The sequence below is a fragment of the Sceloporus occidentalis genome, unplaced genomic scaffold, assembly GCF_023333645.1.
Source record: "Sceloporus occidentalis isolate IW3139 unplaced genomic scaffold, rSceOcc1.0.p SCAF_78, whole genome shotgun sequence".
In the NCBI taxonomy this organism is placed as follows: Eukaryota; Metazoa; Chordata; class Lepidosauria; order Squamata; family Phrynosomatidae; genus Sceloporus; species Sceloporus occidentalis.
Window position 1 is genome coordinate 495,227 of NW_028317058.1, and position 25,630 is coordinate 520,856.

The 25,630-nt window shown below is 40.0% G+C and overlaps 1 protein-coding gene across 1 annotated transcript in view; it reads right to left on the reverse strand.

The window, feature by feature from the left end:
* The window catches only part of LOC149285485 (arylsulfatase B-like), a 64,853-nt gene that overhangs the window by 36,614 nt on the left and 2,609 nt on the right, over positions 1-25,630 (reverse strand). Inside the window, exons 2-4 of the mRNA XM_089495261.1 lie at positions 24,950-25,136; positions 23,391-23,581; positions 22,664-22,871 (exon numbers count right to left, since the gene is read on the reverse strand). Coding sequence (XP_089351387.1) covers positions 22,664-22,871; positions 23,391-23,581; positions 24,950-25,136 — 586 coding nt within the window. The remainder of the gene's footprint in view (positions 1-22,663; positions 22,872-23,390; positions 23,582-24,949; positions 25,137-25,630) is intronic.

Below are 25,630 nucleotides of genomic sequence, written 5' to 3' on the forward strand. Positions count from 1 at the left end.
TCTTCTTAATTTCTTTCTTTACTATAACAACATTTAATTTCTTCAGTATATTAAAGAAAAAAAACATACCGTAAATCACATAAAAGCTACTGCGGGTTACATTTTTGTGTATGTTTGTATTCACCTTTAACCCCAACAAAGACATTCTGCACACAAGATGAGTAATGAACAGGAAACATCACTGTATGCAAACTAGATCAAAATAATCATATTTTACGTATTTTTATATTCTCAGACTGAAAATTTCATGCAAATTAAAAACAACATGATTTACGTGTTTATTCAAGGGATACGGTAAATACAAGTAATGCAACTGCTGTGTTTTCTCTTAGTTTTCCTGTAATTGTCTGCCAGTTGCCAAGTGTTTTGGCTAAAAGGAGACTCTGTGTGTAATTTGCACAAAAGCACCAGATATTCTGATTCCAGAATTAGCCTCTTCAAGGAGAATCTACTCCAAAGACATAATCAGTGTAACAAAACAGTATGCAAGGTCATTGGACGTAATTAGCAGTGCCTCGAATATTTACATTTAATAAAACACGTTTGGGGGTCTCTGAGTCGCTTTTTTTTTCTTTTTTCTTAGGAGTGGCATTTGGCCAAACTCACTCCCCATCTACTTTCCCTTTCGACTCCCTGTCCACCCTAATCCCACCTCTAAGTGTAGCTAGCCCTGACCCACACACAGTTAGCCTTGACACTCATGAAGGTACTTCCCCAGAAGAGTGAAAGCTTTGGGTAGCCTACACTGGGGCGTTCCCAGGCATGGTTATGGTTATATACCTTATTCCTATGATATGTGTGATGGCAGACTTGACCATTTGTTTCTACTTGAAACTGTAAATGCTTAAATAAACCATACTTCCCAAGTGTCTCCCTTTAGAGTGGATAGTCCCACTTTGAGATCCCTGTGTCACCCTTTTCCTATTGGCTCAGAATGTTTGCTGGATATGAGTGTATAACAGTGTACTACAGCCCTTACCATCACAATAAGGTGTATAGGTAACAGGTGAGAGCTGGCAAGGAGGTCAGAGAGGACATTTTCCTAAAAGGCTGTTCAGATTTCAGGATTTGGGCCTAATACCTAAAAGCTGAGAGTTTTACTTGACTTTCTACATATAGGCACTTCAGGTCTAACATTTCATGGATTATGATGAGTATTTACAAAACTACAGGAATCTTTCTGTGCTACTTTCACAAACTGTCTGTTCAGTGTCATTCTGTTCATATCTAGTGATCAAAGACTGCCCAGGAGCCTTCAGAGCAAACTATGGGTATTCCCAGGTATGTTATGATGCACTGCCAGCTAGGAATCCCTTCGCTAACTGGTGTCACTGGTATCACGTGCCTTTAACTCGCTCTCATACTGTATATCTGTACTCAACAAGCAAAAGAGGAACCTTTTAGCATTTTGATGGGTATCACACACTAAATAAACAGAACCGTCTGGAGCTAATTTAAGTGGCCTTTGCTGGTTGCCATATCAGGATACAGCTGGGAAACATTTTAAAAGGGGGGAAAAGCTAAATGTGAACAATAGCACAGTGAGACTTAGTAGCAGAGAGCACAGGAAGGCTGTGCAGACAGCTTGGCAGACAGCTGTCAGCCGTTCCAATAACAATTCCAACAGCCAATCAAAACGGCCTGTGTATGGGTTCTCGACTAGCTTCTAGAACCAATAACAGAGAGGAAACCAAAAGACACCCATGGGATCCAAATCTCTGACAGGCACATGCCATCCCTTTTTGCATTTTTGTGATGCTATTGCATTAGCAAAGATTCCATTCAGTATTCGTATTGTATTTTTAAAAATGTTATTTTTTCTTTTAATATAGATTATATGTTAGCGCCAAGTACAAAGATCAATTCCATATACTGTATATGTACACACAGGACAACCACACTAGTATACATCAGTCACAGCTTTGATTCCCTAAGATTTTACCAAATTACAGTCACCTATGCTATACATGTACACTTGATATAGACCACAGTGGCACATGAGGCCGGGATAGCTGTAGACATTAAATGGGCAGAAGTAGGAGGAGAAGCAAGCAAGGCCAAAGTCCATTCCCCTTCCTGGAGAAAGTAACCCTGAAGACCCAGGGAAGCAGTGCCTCACCTGGAGATTTCAGGTCAAACACAGATGTGTACAGCTTCTGAATGCTGTGGCCCATCTATTTATTATTATCTTTTATTTATATAGCGCCAACAGTTTACACAGCGCTTAATACAATACATAAATTCAAGGGCTATGACAAGACAAGAATTAAGACAGACCTTAGTCACCTACATTAGGTGGAGAGAGACCGGCTCGCAAGCTTACAATCTGGAGGGAAATGGGGTGACAAACATAAGGCACAGAGACGGGTGAGAGGTAGTGTGGTGGTTGTATCAACGACAGGGAAGTTCTAGCAGCTAAGATGATGCGGCTTCTCTGAAGAAGTGGGTTTTTAGATGTTTCTTGAAAGTTGGGAGGGAGAATGCTGAAGGTTCCTTGGGAGTAGATTCCAGAGATATGGGGCAGCTCGAGTGAAATCTTGTAGACGGGAAAAGGAAGAGGTGATGAGTGAGGAGGAGAGCCTTAGCCCATGGGAGGAACGTAGGGATCGAGTAGGAGAGTATTTGCTAATGAGGTCAGAAATGTACGGAGGAGCAGTATTATGGATGGCCTTATATGTCAGTACCAGGATCTTAAATTTAATTCTAAAAGGTAATTGGGAGCCAGTGGAGGGTTTCACAGAGGGGGGAAGCAAAAGAGGAGCGACGTGCAAGGAAGAAAAGCCTAGCAGCGGCATTTAGGATAGACTATAGAGGAGAGAGTCGAGACAGTGGAGTGCCAACCAGAAGAGTGTTGCAGTAGTCAAGATGGTAAATGATAAGCGAATGAACCAGAGTTTTTGTGGATTCTCGGGTGAGGAATGGGCGGATACGAGAGATGTTTTTTTAGGTGCAAGCAGGATCTGGTGAGGGACTGAATGTGAGGGATGAAGGAGAGGTTTGAGTCAAGGATGACCCCAAGGCATCGAGCCTGGTTAATTGGAGAGATGGTCGTGTTGTTAATGGTGATAGAGAATTCAGGTAGTGGAGTGGAGATGGAGGGAGGGAAGATAATGAGTTCAGTTTTAGAAAGATTAAGTTTCAGGTAGCAATTTTGACATCCATGAAGAAATAGCAGACAAGCAGTTGGTAATACGGGACAGGAGAGATGGAGAGAGATCAGGAGAAGACAGGTAGATTTTGGTATCATCTGCATATAGATGATACTGGAGGCCAAATGAGTTGATTAGTTTGCCAAGAGAGGAAGTATAAAGAGAGAACAGCAGAGGGCCAAGGACTGAACCTTGGGGGACACCAACCGAAAGTGGAAGGGGTGATGATGTCTTGACAGAGAAGTTGACAGAGAAGGAACGGTTAGAGAGATATGAGGAGATCCAGGAGAGAGCTCTATCTCGAATGCCTATAGAAGTGAGTCTAGAAGAAGGTGGTGATCAACAGTATCAAAAGCAGCAGAGATTTTGCATAGATAATATCGTCACAAAATAAAATTGATTTATATGGCAAATAACACTTTTGTAACAAGTGCAGCATTAGAAACAGCATCTGTCCAATGTTCAGACCGTTCCCAGAGATGCTACAGCAAGCTCATTCCATTAAATTTCCTTCATACTGAAGTATCTAACTTTTAACTTATCGTATGCCTTAAAACACATTTGTAGAACTTCCCTGTGCTGAAAATTAAATTATTCTGAAGGGCTATCCCTGTGCATTTGCAGGCTAAAAGAAAGGCATATTGTCAAGATGTTAAATAATCTGGGCCGATATAACAATCTGTGGATGCTCATTGAAACCACCACTATAAATTATTTACAGATTAACCCACTGACAGCCAGAGAGACGAGCAATGAAATTCATTGTTCTATGATCAGACTACTGATTTTAACAATTTTTCAGAGGAATATAAAACATTTTATTTGTTGGGATGTGAATCTTTTTCCAAAGGCGTGATACCCGATCACTGACTTGGGAAGAAACCAGCACCATCTGTTCTGTTAATAAGAGCACAGAGGTGGAGATCCAAATTCTGCACACTGTCTTTAAAGGTTTATTGGAAAAAGACCAGGTTTAAATAGACCCTAAAATAAGAAAACAGATGTCTGCATTATAGTTTTTTTCATTTTTTTTTTACAGTTTAGTCACTTTGCACAATGTAGAAAACCTTATAGCAGCATACATTTCCACACACATTTCATTTTTTTCTAACTACAAGTACTTTATTTTTGTAGAAACTTGTCAACTGTTGTTAAAACTAAGGTTAATGAGTTTGCACAACCCCACGATCATTCTAAAAAAATTTTTTTTTGTTTTTTTTTGGAACAAAATATATATATAAGTCCAATTTTTAACCCCAAGCCTTACACTTTCTCTTTGCTGCTATGGGTTCATTATTTGTTTTAGTTACGGTAGGCTTACACACATTTGTGTGCATGGGTACCTCTCACAATTTCGAATCCATGTGAACAATTGTTACTGGATGCTGACAGTAGATAAGATGCCAGAATGCAGGCACTTTTGTTTATTTAGGAAGGAATCAGATTTATTATTTTTTGTGTTTTAAGCCAGTCATTCCACTGAGTAGCACTGTTTTTAACAGTCCCTAAACTTTTGATCTGAAATGCAAAGTTGTAAAAAAAGAATTCTCACATGGGAGATAAACAACGCAAGATAGTCATGAGACACCGAGGGCTGCTGATCGGTTGAACTTACACAGATGGAAAAGTTTGCCACCACTTGAGATACGTGGTTGGCATCATAGGTCTACTTTGTCAACCACAAATTTCACACATGGTTATCACTCAAAAGGGTTAAACATTTTATTTCTGGGGTTTGTTGCAGAATAAATACCAACCTCTGCTCCAAACATGGTGATTGATGGCTGTGGCAGAGCTTAGGGAAGGAAGGGCTGTAAAATTAACTATTACTTATTGATAATTTCTGCAGCGATGTTACCGATAATTGTTACTTAAGTCTCTTTTAAGGCAGCCAATCAAAATATGTGTTCTCATTGAGCTCCTAGGGACAAAACACTAAGGTATTTATAACAGATGCATCCTTGAGTGTTCAATGTAAGGTTAATTTCAGATGATATTAACCCACAAAAGTGAATTTTCCTTATACTGCAAAACCCCCCAAAAAATTATTCATGAAGAATGCGAAAAAAAATAATTCAAAATACGCTTTCCTGCTACACCAAACAGGCCCCAGCTTCGCTTTGAGACTTTGCAGGCATGTATAATGTAATTGCTAGAATTTATGACCCAAATTACATAGTTTTACCGAACGGCCAAAACATAAAAAGAGAAAATATAACGTGGGCAGCTAACAGGCAAAGTATAGAGACGAGAGAATAAACCTGTAATTATGAAGTTGTTAGACCAATACCAAAGAATGGAGTTGTCAAAAGAGTACAGATTGACTCGACAAAAGTATTTATGGCCTTGATTAACCCTTTGAATGACAGAGGAATGTTACTTGCAACGCAAAATAGTCATCAGAAAAAAAGGAATTTAAAAGCCCATTTACTCTGCCCATTCCCTAAATGATGCGAGGTCTAAAAGTGTACATGGTCCTTGCTTTTATTCTATGTTCATAATAGCCATATTTGTGTGCCCTCTCGGCTCTAACCACTACTATTATACATTTCTTTACAGTATACTTACATTCACTACATTGTTTATTTGATTATTGTGATCAGGTCCTTCAACCAAGTTTAGTTATTCAAAAATATGGGGCTGTCATAAAATTATTCTGGTCCTATGTGATATATTCTTCATAAGCATCCCCAGATAAGCCAATTGTTTACAATATTACCATTTATTAAAACTAGCTTATATTGTTTTTTTACATATAGGAAGATGTTATATTTTTGGTTTGTCAGTCAGATAATTGTTTTGGTGATATTTAGTTTAAAAGGTCCTCTAATGGAAGATGGGGAAAATGGGGTACCGTAGAGAGAACATCAGCTGTCCCTTGGGCCACGTCAACAGCCACTGGGGATGTGCCAAGGCTGCAATGGAGGACTGGGCAGGCGCTGGCTTAAGAATTGGGTAATAATTTAACAATAATAGCTGCTCCACTTGTAACAATAAAATGCAACATTTTTGAAAAGTGACAGATTTAATAATGAAGCTATAATTTCATATAGTATAACTGAGCCATTCAAATAAAGTTGACGTGTCCCAGGCCTTTTGTGATGACAAACTTCAGCAACAATGTCCTTTTGTGCTATTTATTACTTATCTACAATCTAAATCATGGTGGAACAAATCCCAGCAAAATATTCCAAATGACATCCTGTTATCTATTCCTTATCAATTGAAACCAGCCTCACAAAATAAAACGAACCTTTTTAAATAATGACTGCCCAGTGACCTGGAGAGTAATTTTGAGGGGTAGAGTGGTAGAGAGCTATTTTAATGAAATAATTATAATACGAAGTCGCTGTGACCACTCAGGCAGCAAATAAGTGAGACATTCTTGAAATGAGTGATACTTGATAGGCCTGAAAGGTAGAGATTAGTTATCCGAGGACTTCAGACAGCAGCTCATTCAAAAATTTAGCATGGGAAAAAGAAATATTACACAATGACGTCTTAAAGGCACAGTACAACTTTTCCATTTTATAGAAGGAGGAGGGTAAGGCATTAAGCTACGCCCGATTCCTTCTGCTTTGGTTCGGCTGTCTCCGGCATGAATATTACGGATAACATGCGAATCTATTTCATAGTACCCTTGCTGTAATGAAACATCATTTTGCTATTCTGCCATTGCAAGTGATAAGCTGCTTTTTAGGGAGTAATCAATTGGTGTACAATCGACGAAGTTAAGCGGCACTCCATAACCATAAAAATAAAGCTAGCTGATTTGGGCAAAAATAGTGTAAATCTCTATTTCAGGTCAAACATGAAAAGAAATGCGTCTGAAATGAAACGCACCTGGCTTCTTGTGCGAAACGCGTTAAGCGAGTCTGGCTCAGCATCCTTTTAATGTTTATCCTGGAATAACGAGATTTAGAGACATTTTTTTTAGTAAGAACTTGAAGATATGTCTAGGCCTGCAGGGGAGACCTCATGGAGAAGGTTGCATAGGTGTTCCAGAAAGAAACACGCAGAGAAAGCATGCTCAACAAATTAAAGTGTCTCCTGTCAGTGATTGGCTGCTTGTAACCAATCAGCTGAGACAATGTATGGAAATAACACCTCAGCAGATAATCCCAAAAGCAGTTCATCCCCAAAACATCTCTTGAGATTTTATGTATTAATTATTAATTTGTTAATTTAAATGTTAGCAGCTGCCATTCTAAGGATTATACTGCAGAGTAACCTCCAGGTCATTTGTAAAGAAACAATGATGTCTATTAAAAGATATCATTACATAAGTTATGGTGGGTAAAAGGTGATGGAAAGCCAGTATCACAACATCATGCTGACGAGTCCCATGAAGGACGGAACAGCTGTCCATGAGTGGTGATCTGGCTATTGTACCTCTAAAGGCTGTCTTGTACAGCGGGCAATTACTTTCAAGGGATCCATGTATAAAGTGGATATAGAGGTAAAGGATAATAATAAAGGTGATCATTGTTAACCTTATTTGCATGCGCCTACCCAGAATCCCTTGTAGTTGTGGCAGCACCATGAGATTTCTGAGGGACAATCAAGCCTTCTGGCTTGTCTGGTGTCTGTAGAGGAGTGTTTAATAATACTTCTATTAAAAGATATCGGCACCGAAGGCAATAAAAGCATTTCTAAAGAACTCTGATGGATTGGTGTTCCGAGATCATAGCTGATGTATATCTGCTCCCGGGGCACCAGTCTAGACAGGAGTAGATAAGATTAATAAAGACAACATCAAGGGCAAAGATCTTCCTAGAGTTTTATTTCCCCTGGAAGGCCAGCTAACACAAATGATCAGGCCTAATTAAGAGTCTCATGAATCAATGACATGCTGCAAACGACAGAATAAGTATTGCAAAAGAAAATTAAAGCAGCAGTGTTACTGAAACAAGACTAGTTTAAGTGGAAGGGTTTTCCATCACCTTTACCCACCATAACTTTGGTTATTCAAAATAAGACTAGGCAGTGATGTATCCTGGCCTAAGCCCAGGCCTTGCATGGCAGGTCCAGAGAGCAGAAGTCCCCTGCTGCAAAACCGGGGCCCAATCAGTCCCCCCCCGGTGTCCCGCTGCTCACCAGGCCATTACGGGGCAGATCTCTGATCTCCCTCAACCAGCTTATTTACACCATGGAGCGTGTGCCGACACAACCCGGCCTCCAAGGACGCTTTACGCCGGTATACGGGGTCATGTCCTGGTGCTATGTGTCTTAATGGCACGGCGTGCCTTTTAATGAAAGAAAGACGCTGACTGCGGAGGGGCAGCTGGGCCTAGGACTGCGCAGAAGGAAAATACATTTCTGAGACTAGGTGCACATTAAATATCCTAAATTTATATATGAATGATATTATTTCTAAGACAATAACCTCTAAAAGGATTAATACCCGCATTAAGTAAATAAACACCGTCTTAGAAATGCTGCTTTACTTTAAGTTACTTTAGAAATGGTCGAGTACCTGTATTCCTTTTTTATATCAATATAGATTTAAAAGTATAGTTTAATATCCCTGACAGCCCCACTAAAGAAGAAGGCATCTCAAAGTACTCTGACAGTACGCTAAAATGAACTCTTCCAAAAGCACTTACCTGACACAGATGTTTCCCCCCCCTCCATTGTGGTCCAACTATTGTTGCCGCTGATTGGCTACTTGAAGCAGTAAAGCGTTCCCCACTGAAATCAATCTGAATAGCCCCACGGTATTTAGCTCTGGGTTGGGGAATGGGGCAAATGCATATGGGGGGGGGGGAATTCAGCAGAATCCCATCATACATTTGCAAAATGGACGACAAGAAAATTTAAAGGGACCATACGGCTATAATATAAAATTGTTATTGATGGGTTTTTTCCCCAGGGCTCAGACTATTTTTTTTACAGCAAAAAAGAGCTGAATGATGTTTTCTTTTTTTAGTCTGGTAAACCATAGAAAGCCGAGGACTAAACTTTAATGATACCGTACGTATCAAAGTCAAACCCAAATTCCAGACCTCTTTCTAAAACATCTGCCGACACAAAACAGGTCATCATTTACCAACAAACCTTTTTTTAAGGGCTGTTCTCCTTTAATGTAAAGTGACATGACTTTATGAAACCGGAATCTCTAGACATTCATCCAGCTATTATCACATCTGCTCACATTATGTGTATCTTAAGGTAAAAATTTGGCATCTCCAATCATTATTCTACAAATGACATCATTCTTTACTTCTTCCTAATGTAAAAAGTAGGTTCTAAGGAAAAAAGGTGAACTAAAGAACTATAGAATATCCTTTATAGTTATATCTATCATTATAGTTATTATATTATAGTTATAACTAGTATCACTTAAAACATTCTTAAAAATATTGTTTTCTATGTGGAGAATTATAGTTTTTCACATAATACAATTTTTTTGACAGCACCATTTGCTCCATGTATCAGATCTAGAATCTGGCAGATAAGCTCTTATCATACTGGCTATTGGCAACAAGTGATATTACTACAGAGTTGACCCACTCGTCGCAACCACTTACAAGGCCAAGGAAAAGATCTTGGGTCAGCGGCAGAATTTCAAGACAATGGGGATCGTGCATAAAAATTGTAACCGGTACAACGTTTTAAAAGAGGACTTCTTAGCAAAGCAAGAAATGGAATGGTCCAATCAGTAGGGACATTTGTTTTTTTGCCACAGTGCTACTGTTCAAAACTTTACACCAGAATAACGTTTTACTCAAAACTCTCAATGAATTCTGCAATCATGACCTGTTTCTAGTCCACAAAACTTCAGACCTGTCAGGAGCCATAGTGTACTGCATTACATATCGGGTGCAGATTACTCCCTAGCAGTGAGAGGAACACACAAGGTAGTCTTGTACCAGGCGCCATCCATCAAACACATTTCTGTATGATAATGCGTGTTCCCAGGTGAGTAACAGTGCAGCAAAAAGACTCCAATGCCCATTAAAGGCCTAATTGATCATTAGAAAACAATTTTGTAATTATGCTAGAAAACAGCTAACCCCAAAACTTTTGAACGGTATATCTGCATACATATAAATATTTCTAGAAGTGCTCACTGTTTTTTTTAAACAAATATCATTAGACATTAATAACTTTTTTACATAGCGCCAACAATTTACGCAGTGGCTCTTACATACATTCACAGGGCATGACACAACTAGAATAAGAAAGAAGCAATCCATTACTTAAAGACGGTCCTGCTCACAAGCTTACAATCTAATGGGGATCAAACTGGATACTTGAACCGAAATCCTAATTATTTAACTGCACGATGAGAACAAAAATAAGTTGACAATAACCCTCAACATTTCCGGTGTCCAGACGAGAAAAATAAATGGGACGGCACTGCAGAATCTGCTACACTTGGGAGGCACGTGTTGAGACTAAGAGGGACTTGGCAGTCAAGAGGACTAAAGTGGGATTCCTAAACAGACACCATCCAACCGCTGTGAGGCTGCATCATGTTCAAGTCTTGCCTAGGATGGCAGGTTAGGTGGAGGCAGCCCCTCTCTCACATTTCTCTTTTTGCCAGACTGGGCTCCCAGTGCACTGCAGCTCAATGGGGTAGTTTGGGAGATCAGGTACTTCCGGTGTTACTGTTCCACTCACACAATGGAAATCTGTACCCAGCAGACACAGGTCACCAAAGTATTTCTTATCCAGCACAACCTTATGACGCAGAACACTGGGATATTGTACCACATTTCAACATTCTGAGGTTCCATAGCAAGTATTTTTAACCGGTAATCAAACTGGATACCTGAACTGAAATACTGATTAATAAAATCCAACAACATTTCATGTGTCCAAACCAAAGAAATTGAAACTGTCCAGCAGAAACCTGTATAGTTGGGAGAGACTGAGTGAATTAGCTGTCAAGAGGGGTATAGTATGTCCTGTAATCCGCTGGGGGCCGTAATACATAACTACATTACTGACTTTGGGACCGCTATTGTTTGAAACTTAACTTTCGTATTGTTGGCTACACTATTGTTGTTTTTGGAAACTCCTTTTGCTACTGGTTGCCCAGGGAAAACCAAATCAGGACAGTTTTTTAATCCACAATGTGGATTATATATAAAAAATGATTCAGGTGCAGAGTATTATAAATTGTTTTACTTTTATACATAAACCCCAATGTATTAAAAACTGAAGACACAGGAATGATCCACTTTACATGATTTCTTAATTATTGCATTAAAAACTTTGCATCCTTCTACGGGGATAATATTTGAATCAGGATACATCATATTCTGCACAAAAAAGTGGAACCAAGGCTAGAATTGTTTTGGTATTAAGAGGACAGGAATAGTAAAATACCACAACTAAAGCGGTCATACGGAAAAGGAAATACACACCACAAGAAGATAGCAAATTTACATCAAATGCAAGAAGTCTCTCAAAAACTAAAATAAACTTTTTTTTTCTGTCCACTCAAGACAGGCTATATTTTTATGGCTTTTTTTTTGGATCATTACTCCTGACAGATTGAAACCATTAGTAGAATATCACTAAATACCGACGCTGTACTTGACTGGTTTTATTATGTTGAGGTAGCACATTCACTAAGATGCTAACCTACCTAGCAATTTCACCTTACACTACGAGGCTAGCATTTGAATGATGGATTCTCCTTTCTGTTTCTAAGTAAAGATAACGCTACTTAAGTAGCACTGTACACCCACACATCCAGCTGCAGACTGATGAATGCCAAAAAGGAACACACATGAACTCAACATACTCCCACCATCTGTTATTACAGACAATAAGGATAACCCATTATGTACTGGAGCGGCAGCCAGATCACCAAATAGTTAAATACTCTGAATAACAAATACTTATAATTTAAATATATTATTACGAAAGATTAATATTTTCCTTGTATTATATATATTTAACTCTAGATTTAAAGTACACAGATTATCCACAAACGTGTCCATGACAGAGTCTGTTAAATGCATGACGGCTTATATACAAAGTTTTATACAGCGCATTACATGCATTCGAATGGTATGACATAACTAGAATTGGCAGACTAAGACAAATATACATTAGGTAAAGTGTGTAATAAACCAATTAAAAGCCGATTTATTCTTCTACAAGGAAATTAAAACTAGAGATATTTCATTGTATACGTGTGTGGCTGCCCAATATTTCTGTGTGCCAACATTTCTCTGTACCCTTAATGATCCTAGAGGGGGAACCTTATGTACTGTAAGGAAGTCATGTCATTTCCTAGGAATTTGGCCATAACAACCTATAGAAAAAGCTGCATTTTCTAAGTTACACATTAATTTGTGTATTAGTCTACATTAAACGTATATCTATATATATATACACACACACACACACACACACACACACACACACACAGAGTAGACTAATACACAGATTAATGTGCAATTTAGGAAATTGCATAACACAATGTGTGTGTGTGGGGGGGGGTATGTGTATTATGCAAATTGGTTTTAGAGAGAATTATTGGAAAATAATAACACAAACAGGCAGTATGGTTGGCGTGTGACCTCTAGTGGCAGTAATTGATCATTACAACTTACACTTGCCAGCTTCACTTTAATTAATAAAATGACAGATTTTAAAACGTAGGGATGTTTTTAATTAGTTCTTCCAATTTTTATTCTGCAGCTAATGTGATGATGTGCATGTACCACTTATGAGGTTGGATAAAACTATTTTCTTTAGTACGTGCACAAATAAATAACATATTGGCTTGACCGCAAAAATGCACTTAATACAAAAATAAACATTAAGCATGGAAACTTGACCAAATGAATGCATATGGTAAGAATTTTAACTCTTAGCAGTACTTAGCGCTGCAGTATATTCTGTGGTGTGTTACCCAGAACCTGAGGGGTGCTTATAAAATAAATGTACTGTAAAGTAGTGAAAAATATCCATATTAAAGCTGAATGATAAAAATAAAGATATATTTACTCAGCTGTATCTGAGATAATGTTTTAATAAAAGGAACAAAACACGCAAGTAGTAAGTATAGTGAATGAGTGAAGTGATCTAGCAGAATTATAAGCAAAACAAAAAAAAAACAAGTGAGAATAGGTTCTGAATTTGTACTATCCATTATTTATGACATCGCCACGAGACACCATATTCAAAATTAACTGCGCCCATCAAGAATGATTTGCATATTAAGGTTTAGGAAGACAATAGCAAATTGTAATACAGTTAAAGCAGTGGCGTCTCCAGCTTTCATATTTAGGGGGGCCACGGACCAAAGTAGGGGAGACAATTATGAAACGGTACATATACACTATATATATATATATATGCGTTAGACGTGCATTTTTAACTACATGATATGTACTTATCTCTTTGAAGTAAAGACCGTGATTGAAATATGATTTCAAAATAACAGCTGAACTGGCAGTTATTTTTCATTCTTTAATATTAGACCCTGCTCCGATATATATTAATATTAGCCCCTGCTGCGGATATATATTAATATTAGCCCCTGCAGCCAATATATATATAAATATTAGCCCCTGCTGCCAATATATATAAATATTAGTCCCTGCTTCCGATATATATTAATGTTAGCCCCTGCAGCCAATATATAATATTAGACCCTGCTGCCGATATATATAAATATTAAACCCTGCTGACAATATATAAATAAATATTAGCACCTGCTGCCAAAACATATATAAATATTTGCCCCTACTGTCTATATATATATATATATATATATATATATATAAAAATATTAGACCCTGTTGCCAATATATATTATAGTGAAAAAATTGGACCCTACCCAAGCATTTCCTTGGGCCCTGCTCAACGCTCCCTTGCATGCAATCACTCCCTCCGCTACCATACCAAAAAAAAAAATATTTGCCACACTGACTGCAGATCAGGGGAAGACAGTGAGAGTCAGTGCAGTGTTCCCTCCTTCTGACTGCACCGTGACATTGAGAAGTCCTCTCCCCTGTAATCATCCCCAGAGTCCCTTTGTCCCCTCATTCACTAAACCATACCGCTCTGTAGTTCAGGTATAGATCAAATAAACAACACATGGAAACAGCACATGCAACTGAATAAGACAAAAAAAAAAAAACCTTGTATTGCAGGTATACATAAATAATGTATGGAAACATAGCATTGCAGGTATAAACCTACAGAACGCACAAACCCAGCATTGCAGGTATAGATCAACTGGAAATCACATGTAAACTCAGCACTGAAGGTGTGACCCTGAGAATCGGCCCGATCACCCCGAAAATGGGGTTAAAACCCGGAGAATCTGGGTCAAACCCCGACGGTTTCCAGTCATTTACAACAGAAACAAGAGGGTGAAAATACAAATGATTACAATGTAACACACGGAAGCCAATATAACAAACTCTGTGCACTTAAACTCAGCAGCGAGCCTTCCCGCAGTAACAGCACAGCGAGTGACATCATAGCCCAGTGATGCAACAAAGGCACAGCTGGGAGAGAGCACAGAGCGTAGGCTCAGACATTCACTTGTTGGCCTTCACTGGAGAAGAAGCATGTTGCCTGTGATTTTCCTCTCATTCCTGCTGATGTGCGAACTATTCGCTGCTCCACTCCCAGCTACACGGGGTAAAGGAGACGGCGACGTGACCCGGGAGAAGACAGCGTCTTCCGAACCCGGACAGACCCCCGCGGCAGCCGCTGTGTGGGGCATTACTGTAGTAGCACCGATGATCGCTTGCTTCGGTCTGTTCTGCTGCTGTTTTGCTGTCCTCTTCGTTATATATAAAAAGAAACATGCGACGGAGAACACAGGAGCTGCCGACAGCAAGCCCGACGGCCCATAATACGAAGAGACCCAATATTTCTGCAGGTACTGCTTTTATTATCCTAATTGAAAATCAACCTGTTCTCAGGCGGGGAAATGAAAGTATCCGATGCTGGCCCTGTTAAGAGGTACGCACCAGTTTGTGTTTATAAGGATACACTCAATTTTAAATTAATGGATACTTTTATTACACATTTGGCCTGTAAATGTTATTTTTTATACCAATTCTTTGGACATTTGGATTGTAAGACATCATTTCTAAGGTAAGCGATGTGGGAGAGAGGAGTGAGAGCAAGAGAGATAGTGAAAGAACAGCAGAGGGAGAATGAGAGGGAAAGTATAGGGAGTAAACAGTAGCTAACTGACTATTTCCTACATGTGACATTATTGCTTTTCTGTGGCTCTGCATACGTGTCACAGTCAGAATATTAGAACATAAATGCAGCATAAAGTTAACGTTGATAAAAAAAAACTTATAATTAAACAATATATTATATTACTGTGTATTTTGTGTGATTGAACTCTGCAGCAAGCATTCCCGCCGTGACAGTAGTGTGACATCACAGGTGATTTTCTTCACCAATGTTTATTTGCTTTTGAGAAGAGCTGCCGACAGCAAGCCCAACCGCGCATAATACGAAGACCGGACGCCCCGCCAGAAATGTTGTTATTCCGAGTTCTTAATTATATAATAAATCATTTTCAAGTGAAATCTTTACGAATCTTTGTTTTAATCCTTTGTTCATATTTTAATAAAATGAGAGGGAACGCGTTTAGAAGAACGGCTCAATAGTACCTTATTTGCTCGATTATAAGACGAGGTTTCTTTCAGAGCAAATGCTCTGAAAAATACCCCTCGTCTTCTAATCGGTGTCATCTTATAATCAGACCTCAAATAGGTCTGACTATGAGACAGATCCAGATCCCCTGGAGCGCTGCTGGGCACCTGGATCCTCCTGCCTTATGCCCCCCATTTAACACCCCCACAAACTTACCGGTGCGTCTGACTTGCAGGTGTGCAGTTGGGGGCAGCGGGTAAACATCTACGCGATTCGCGTAGGCAACTTCCGCTGCAGCCGGAAGGAGGTGCAGTTAGCAGCGGGGGTTGTCTGCGTCCATCGCACAGACCTTCCCCGGCTGTCAGAGAGAAGTTCCCCATGATATGCATTTTAACCATCTAAATGCCACCATTCCTCCAGAAATGCCTTTTAACCCTCTATACACCACTCTGCCTCCTGAAATGCCTTATACCTCCCTATATGCCACTCTGCCCCATAATATGCCTTTTAACCCCCTAAATGCCAGAGTGGCATATAGAAGTTGTAGGTCCTTCTTTTAAAATCATAGAAATACATAAAAAAATTAGTGATAACAGATAAAACAAAAACCTATACTTAAATAGTTTTAAGGGAAAGTATAGGGAGTAAACAGCAGCTAACTGACTATTTCCTACGTGTCACAGTTAGAACAATATTATAACATAAATGCAGCATAAAGTTAACGCTGATAAATTAAATATATTATATTACTGGAAATAAAACTGTATTTTGTGTGATTGAACTCCGCAGCAAGCATTCCCGCCATGACAGAAGTGTGACATCACAGTGCAATGCGTGACATCATAGGCGATTTTCTTCACCGATGTTTATTTGCTGCTTTTTTTGCTGTCCTCTTCCGCAATTATAAAATGTGCGATGGAGAAGACGGGAGCTCCCGACAGCGAGCCCGACGGAGCATAATACGAAGACCTGACGGCTTTTTTTTTTAATATGCCTTTTAACCCCCTAAATGCCAGAGTGGCATATAGAAGTTGTAGGTCCTTCTTTTAAAATCATAGAAATACATAAAAAATTAGTGATAACAGATAAAACAAAAACCTATACTTAAATAGTAGCCGTATTAGTCCAGTGGTGTCAATATCAAATAACAGATGGAATAAGTATCTTGTGATAATACCTTTTTTATTGGACTAACAGAATTTTGGAATGACAAGCTTTCGGGAGCTCTTCTCCCTTTCTCAAGTCTAAAACATTTCTCAGACTTGAGAAAGGGAGAAGAGCTCCCGAAAGCTTGTCATTAAAACAATTTTAGTTTTCACATGATTTAATGTTTTTAGTTTTGTGCTCGTCATGGTAGCTCTGCTATCCATGAATCTACTACACAAACACACCGACTCCCACACATACTCCCAAGTGGTATAGAATACAATACCTCAGTCTTAACAACCCAGATGAACCCTGCAACTCATTAAAGTGTGTGGATAAACAGGACTTTATTAACATTATCATAAAGAATCAGCTCAGGGCGGTGTTTGAGCAGAGATGGTCACCCAAAATGACACAACTGCCTCAGGGCCATCTCTAATGTCCTAGGGCAAGATTCACCCCATAGGTGCAAGTTGGTGGTCTGTGCAGAATCCAGCACAGACCTTTGCACAGAAATGCTTCCTCTTCCTCTTCTGCATGCCTCCTGATGTTGGGCGTCAGGATATCACGTCTTATCCCGGAGCCTCACGTCAGCAGGTGATGCAGGCATGATGGAGAAAGAACGTGTCTCCACCTACAGGCCATGGTGGCTGTTAAGATGCCAAGAGACAGCTGCCATAAGCTTGGGCCGATGCTGGACTACCTATAATGGCAGCCTACAGATCTGCAGGGGAAGGATGTTTATCGGATCAAAATTAACTGAGTTAAAAGGAGCGATAAAAAGTATAACCAGATCTACAGTGAACAATTAGCTTCATTGTAAAGTTGTTATGAAGTTCTAAGCAGCCATAGGAGAATACTGTTAGAAGACACACCCCGACCACACCATGATATCATTATTTCGGTGAATAAACCTGATTTGTAAGGAGTAATATCCTATAGGGGACATTATTTATTTTTTTTTAACTGTTTTATTCTACAAAATACTGAGTTGGTTAGAAACCTAAAATTTGATGGCAGCCCATCAAGTCTGCTGGTTTTTCATGCTTTAAAAAGACTCAAATCTTAATCAGTCCTTGGTGTTGCTCATATGCCATGGGTGTTTAAATTTCCCTACTGTATTAGTCTATACTACTTCTGTTGAGAGGCTATTTCACCAAGTTAGGACAGAGCTAAGGTAACTGCAGGCATAGGTGGCATTGCTGGACCATCTTAGGAGTTAACAATAAGAGTTTGTTGCTAAGGGGAATTCCAAAGAAGAAGTCAGATTGACTTTTTCCAGCATTAGTCATTACCATTTGAGAACGGTGATATGGACCGGGAAATTATGGAGTACACAGTAAAGTATTTCCATAAGCCAGTCAGTAATGGAAAAATAGTTAGAAACCTCTTTAAAAGCAGATATCGTCAACTGCCAGGGGCATCCAGGCCTGCTTCCTGCTGAGATATAATTAATGGATTCTAGCCTGGTTGATAGTGAAGATTTTTTCCGTTCTGTGTGATGTACACGGTGTGAGCCAGGGAAACGTCCACTGGAAAGTACCATCACGCGAGACACATTTAGATGGTTTAATTTTAGCAAATACATATAGAGCATGGATAATGGATAATGCTATGAATTAAACCAAGGGCTGGGTCCACACATAGAGAGCACCTATACACTGAAATCAAAGCAAGAGGTGGAAGACTGAACATGGCAGCCGATGGTCAGGCCTTTCATTATCATCAGTATGTTTTACTAATAGAGCCCCAGTAGATTCTGTATCTCTGTCTCAATGAGGAAGAATACAAAAGACTATTTAAATATTTAAAATGAACAATAATTAACATACATTAAGACATGCTGATACAGAAGATGTAGGTAGCCCTGCTCTTGGAAGCTTACAGTCTATGAGGAAAGCAATAAAAATGTCCTCTAGATTGCAGGTTTTTTTCAGGGATCCTCAAAACTACCCTCTTCAAGGGCAAAAAAACAGCTTAGGTTCAAGTGGAATTTTTTTGCTTAACGGTTCACCAGCAGGTAAAACAGAACAAAAAACCTTGCTCCATCTGAGAACTAAAGGTATAAGTTGCTCTATATAGTTAGAAGGCTTTCCTACCTACCAGCTAAATACAATGGCATTTGTTCACTAAAGGAAGAGATTGCAGGAACCTGGTATTCGCCGCTCCTTGACTCCACTATACATTATGAAGGGTTCAACCGCAATGAGTTAAATTGGTGAGAGTTCTCTGAAGTCTCCTGACCCATTGAATTATTCATCATACAGTCAGCTAACCCCTTAACACTGGAGGGACTTATCATTGTTGGCCTTTGTAATGAATAGTTAAGTCAGGGAGTTAAAACTGAGTGTGCAGCAGTCCAGATCTCATGACCAGGGCCATAGGAAGGGTAAGGCGAGAGAGGCCTTTGTCTTGGGCGCAGCTGCGAGGGGGCGCACAGCCACCCGATATGACGTCATCCCCACACTCTACATCAATAGCCGGCGCATAGTGATGTGGGAGCACGGAAGCCGGGATCTGAAGTGACAGACTTCGCACTTCCACGAAAGGATATAGGATAGAGCAGACCTGGGCAAAGCACGGCCCGCGGGCCACATCCGGCCCGCTGAATAGCTCGGACCGGCCCGCAAGGAGTGTCCTGGTGACTCACCAATGAGTCCGGTGTCCCCCCCCCCGCCCCGGTCACTTACCTTAAACTCCTGTGTTGGAAGCGTTTGTCTCGGGTGCCGGCGCTTTACGCTGGGCGCCGGCATATGACGTCAGACGCCGGCGATCAGCAGTGAAGCGCCGGCACCCGAGACAAACGCCTCACGCTTCCAACACAGGAGTTTAAGGTAAGTGACCGGGGCGGGGGGGGAGATCCTGAGAAGGGGGGGTTAGGGAGTTAGAGGGGAGATACTGAGAAGGGGGGGTTAGGGAGTTAGAGGGGAGATACTGAGAAGGGGGGTTAGGGAGGGAGGTCTTACTGTGTGTGTGTGTCTTACTGTGTTTGTGTGTGTGTGTATCTTACTGTGTCTGTGTGTGTCTCACTGTGTCTGTGTGTGTCTCACTGTGTCTGTGTGTGTCTCACTGTGTCTGTGTGTGTCTTACTGTGTCTGTGTGTGTCTCACTGTGTCTGTGTGTGTCTCACTGTGTGTGTGTGTATCTTACTGTGTCTGTGTGTGTCTCACTGTGTCTGTGTGTGTCTTACTGTGTCTGTGTGTGTCTTACTGTGTCTGTGTGTGTCTCACTGTGTCTGTGTGTGTCTTACTGTGTCTGTGTGTGTCTCACTGTGTCTGTGTGTGTCTCACTGTGTCTGTGTGTGTCTCACTGTGTCTGTGTGTGTCTCACTGTGTCTGTGTGTGTCTCACTGTGTCTGTGTGTGTCTCACTGTGTCTGTGTGTGTCTTACTGTGTCTGTGTGTGTCTTACTGTGTCTGTGTGTGTCTCACTGTGTCTGTGTGTGTCTCACTGTGTCTGTGTGTGTCTTACTGTGTCTGTGTGTGTCTTACTGCGTGTGTCTTACTGTGTTCATAGCTTATTCAGTTATTGTAATAAATATTTTAGCCCATTTTTTAGCTCAAAATATTTTTTCCTTTTTTTTCTCCTCTAAAATCTAGGTGCGTCTTATCAGCAGGTGCGTCTTATAGAGCGAAAAATACGGTATGCACTCCGAAGCCTTGTTCATTTTGTTCACTTCTGTGCTGTGCTAATAGTTATTCAGGCCTTACTTATTCAAGCACCTCTACCAATGACGTAGGCTTGAATAACTTTATTAAACAGCACATAAGTTAACAAAATGGACAAGGCTTCGGAGTTTCTAGTTTGTAGAGGTCTGGCCCTCTAAAACCATTCCAATTTCTCATGTGGCCCCATGGGAAAATTAATTGCCCACCCCTGGGATAGAGGGTCGAAGATGAGGAAGGTACGAGATGGGGAGAAAGGGGTGTAAGGGAAGTGTATGTATATATATATACTGTATATGTGAATGTTTGTGAACTTGTGTGCATGTATGGGCAGGTGTGTGTAAGAGCAGAACTTTGAGCACATTTATATTATGTTAACACTTCAGAGCTGCAGCATGGTTCCCTGTGTTATTTCCTTTCCAGCTTTGCAGGACAAAGATGCACATGTAGCCAGACCCCACACAGTTCCATTCCACATCTCAGACCTTCTTTACAATAAGTGTTTTTGTAAGCTGGTGTGTGTATGTATGTGTATATGCCTATTAATGGGCATTTATGTCTAAAGGCAGTGTGTAGGGTCAGGTGTGTGTAAGGGCAGCGTATGCGTACATGCGTGTTAATGGTCAGGTGTGTGTAAGAGCAGTGTATGTATATGTGTGTGTGTAAGCTGGTGTGTGCATCTGTATGTGCATATGCGTGTGTGAGGGCAGTGTATGTGTATGTGTGTTTATGGGCAGGTGTGTGTAAATGCAGTGTAAATAAAATAAACTCTGTAAAAAAAAAATAAAAAATAAAAAAAAGGTGGGGAGATAACGACAACTCTGTTCCTGACTGGGATAGGAGGAGAGCGTGAACTGTACCAGCATTGTCATTTTTAAAAGGACACACCAGCATCATATACTGGTATATGATGATAGCCAAGTGTCACTTTTAAGTTAATATTGTAAGTTCACATCAGGGTGGAAATGCACACAAACTAAAGCCAGGTTCTGTAAATGCTGCCTCTAAAAAACATTAGCCTATACATTCACTTGCAGTTTGGTTCATATTATAAACCTGCCTTAACTAAAATACAGCATAATACAGCAATACATGTTTCAACATAAAGGTGTAACCAGAATATTGTACATAAGCTAAAAGCTGTTGATTGAAACTAGACTTCTGCATTCGGATGTGCATGTACAGGTTGCAGATTTGGCAATTCATACGAAGCCGCAAAAACAAGGTCAGACCCCCCCCCCCATGAAGCAGACAAAAATCAAGAAAAAAAAAAAAAAGTTCACTCTCACAGTCTCATTAACGCATTCACGCTCTCTCACACACTCTCTAAAAGTTTCCCTACCTTCTCTGCTGACCCCTTCAGCACCTTCTTGTTCTTCTGCCTTTCATCTTTTTTCTCCTATCCTTGTCTAGACATAATCCAAAGCAAACTTCTGCCGAAATGGTGGCGCTTTTGGTGACGTCCTATCGCCCGATCCTCTGACATTTCGGGGGAAGTTAACGTTAGGTCACCGCCATTTAAGTTATGTCCAAGTCTCCAATCGGGTGAGAGGTCGTCACCAAAAGCACCACAAAAGTGCGATTGGAGGCTTGGCCAAGAGGATGTCTGCATTTGGCGGAGATTTGCACCAGGTTATGTCCGGATTGATGCGGACAAAGATAGAAGATGAAGAACAAGAAGATGCGGAAGGGGTCAGCAGAGAAGGTAGGGAAACGTTTAGAGAGAATGAGAGTAAATGTGGGCACCAGGGACCAAATTTAGTTTTCAAATAAAAAAAATGTCTACCTCGCTGATTTTTGTCCGAAACCGATTGGGCAGGGAACATAATTCCTTGCCACAAAACAAATAGGCCAATTGGCCCATTTGCACATGTCGGATTGCAACATCCCTGTTGAATCTACAGCCTGGTATGGATTTAGCCTCTCTTTTGTAAGTATGGATAAGTCAGTGAAATTGGGATGCTAGAAATTTGAGGATTTCCCAAGTGGGTCCCCATTATCACGTGGATTGTAAGTAAAACTCCACCCTGTTCCTTGTGAGAAAAATACTTAAAGGAGAATTAAATGAATGAATGATCAATAGCAGTTACTGCACATTCTCACTTACCTGTCGAAAATATAAAAACTGTGTTGTTCCACATTCCTTTCTTTTTCAGAGCTTCTGTGACATTTCCCACAGCTTCATCCAGAGCAGACACCATCCCGGCGTACAGGCGCCTGTTTTTGTCTTTGATGAAGCTGTAGGGTTCCACATAACTTTCGGGAACTTGCAGGGGTGAATGAACTGACTGGTATGCCAGGTACAGAAAGAAGGGCTGCAAAATACATGTATAGGAAAGGTATTTCAACTGACAGCATTTGTTCTGGCTTTGTTTAATAAATCCATAGCAAAGTAGTTATTAGTGAATTTAGTTCATTGTATATAATATACAATTATATGTTTTTGTGGCTAGTATATTTGTGTATTAACACAGTATATATACACATGTGCCTGCAACATACATCCCTGGCTTACACTATGGTGATATGTTCCTCATTCTTATACGTACATGTTGAAACCAAGAATTCAATGTAACATAACCCATCTAGTCTACGCATTTTATGTGATGTCCAGCTGCACATCTTATTAGGTCAGTAATCCTGTTACAGGACAGCCATATCCTATGGATAGCGACACACACACACATACTCACACGCTAGACTGTAGTGATATGCCTCAAATTCAAATGTATTTCCTTAAATACATGCTTGCTGGCCCTATGCAGTATGGCTTCATTGACCACTTTTGCTAAAGACACACCGATTCTTGCACTTGCACTTTTTTAATAGCTTACCTTTTCAGCATTATGATTGGCTATAAGAGCTTGAGCTCTTTCGGTAAATACGTGCGTTGAATACTTATTTAAATATTCAGTAGCTGGGGCTTCTCCATCTCGGAAGTCAAGAGCACAAATCGATATATTCATTGCTTTGTTTTCATAACATCTTTCATGAGTATAGTAGTCTTCACCACCCAACCAATATCCTAAAAGAGAAACATGAAAAAGGTTAAGAAAAACAGAGGAACCCTGTGCACCTTGTATACCACGTCTAGTGTCTGTGAGCCAATCATATACTGCAGGAACTACCAGCGGGTTTTAGATGAGCAGGTCTGGAGAGGAAGGGGTAGAGTGGTTGTCATTGTATTCACTAAAATCGTATCTCCGAGGGATTTGGGGTTCAATTAAATGTTAACACCAAGGAGTGAACAGTTTTGCTTTGTGTTGTGACAAGCCATATATTTTGGGATATTCTGCCTGTGGAAAAGTTTTGCTTTTTTGTATTTTTATCGAACAATACTATTTCACAGTTGATATTCAGAGATTAAATGAGTAATGAAACACAATTTTGGTAAAAAAATATGGAATTTAACATATTTAGTTTTTCTATAATATAACATTTTAGGCAGCTGCAAATTAGCCATTTTTAAGTGTTTTAGTTCTGTTACCTTGGCCCAATCTACTAGACAAAGATAGAATGGCAACAATAGAATAGCTCCCAATCCAGACACTCTTACTAATAATGGTCTAAAGGGGGACAGACTACACCGACACCGCCGTAAAGCATCAGCTCAGTGTGGTGTCACACATGACTGACAACAATGGCCGCCTCCAGGTCTGCAGATAAAGGGAGTTCCTTTGAGTAAATTGAAGTAAAACCAATTTTTTGTTAATGCTAACCTATATTACTGTATGCAGCTGTGTATTTTATGCTCAATGAAATGCTTCTCCTGCAGGACTTCCACTTTACACCCAACACTCAACACAAAAGCCGATTTAATCTTACTTAGATCTGCCATGCCTACTGTACTACAATCTACCCAGATGCCTCTGCCAGACTCATGACACTTTATTGACTCTTCGCTTAAAATTAAGGAGGTAGCAGAGGCATTATTAAACACTAATCCACCAGACAAGCCAGAAGGTTTGTTTTTTCTCCTCGGAGATCTTGTAGTGCTGCCACAACCACACGGGATTCTGGGTAGGCGTATGCAAATAGGGTTAATAACATTCACCTTACGCCTCTATATCCACATCTCCAGGCCTCGAGTATTAAACCAGTATCACAACCTCATGCTGACGAGTCCCGTTAAAGACAAAACAGCTGTCCATGAGTGTGATCTGCCTACTGCACCTCTTACCTGAGTTTGTAGAGCAGGGAATATTTGCTCTCAAGGGATCCATGTATAAAATGGATATAGAGGTGAAAGGTGATCATTGTTGACATTATTTGCATACTCTAACCCGAAATCCCTTTGTGGTTGTGGCACCATCACAAGATTTGCTTGTACAAGGCAATGTTTACAAACTACCAGCATCAAAAGAGGAGTGGTGTGCAGAAATCATCATATTACCAAAATATGTGTCAAATCCCCTGCGTGTTGGTAAACATTCCTTTTTATATATGCCCAGGTGCCATTTTCCCACCATGTGTGTCATATACCCCGTCTCTTTCAACAATTCGGGTAGCAGTTTCTCATCAAGGGGTAAACAGTGAGGTTGACACGGCCATATGATCTGATGCTGTAGTCCAGTGTGAATCTAAGAGAAATATATATAAAAAATAATGTCAGTAAAGCAATGTACGTAGAACACTGGGAATTATTCACCAATAAATTCAAGGTTCCATTTCAATGTATTAACTCTGCATTATGGGAGGCCAGTATGTCACTTCTTGTAAGAAATCCTTGCCAGATTCATACATTAATGCCCTCTGTAGAAGATGTCTGCTATAACACACCTTTCTAACAAATAAACCTTTTGATGTGGCCCAATTAACAGGATCACTCAGTTGGTTGCTATGGTGATAAGACCAATTCTCAAACGTTGCACCATCATAACCTTTAATACATAAGCCCAACAGCCTGGAATTTCAATCAAATCATTAAAAAACAAAACACAAATCAGTAAATCTCAAAGTCACAGGTATATAGTATCTAGAGAAGCCAGCAATTCATAACTGGGAATATACTTTCAGGAGAGGCTGAAACCCACCGATATGGCATTGCGATTTCATACTAGGTTTAAAAACATAT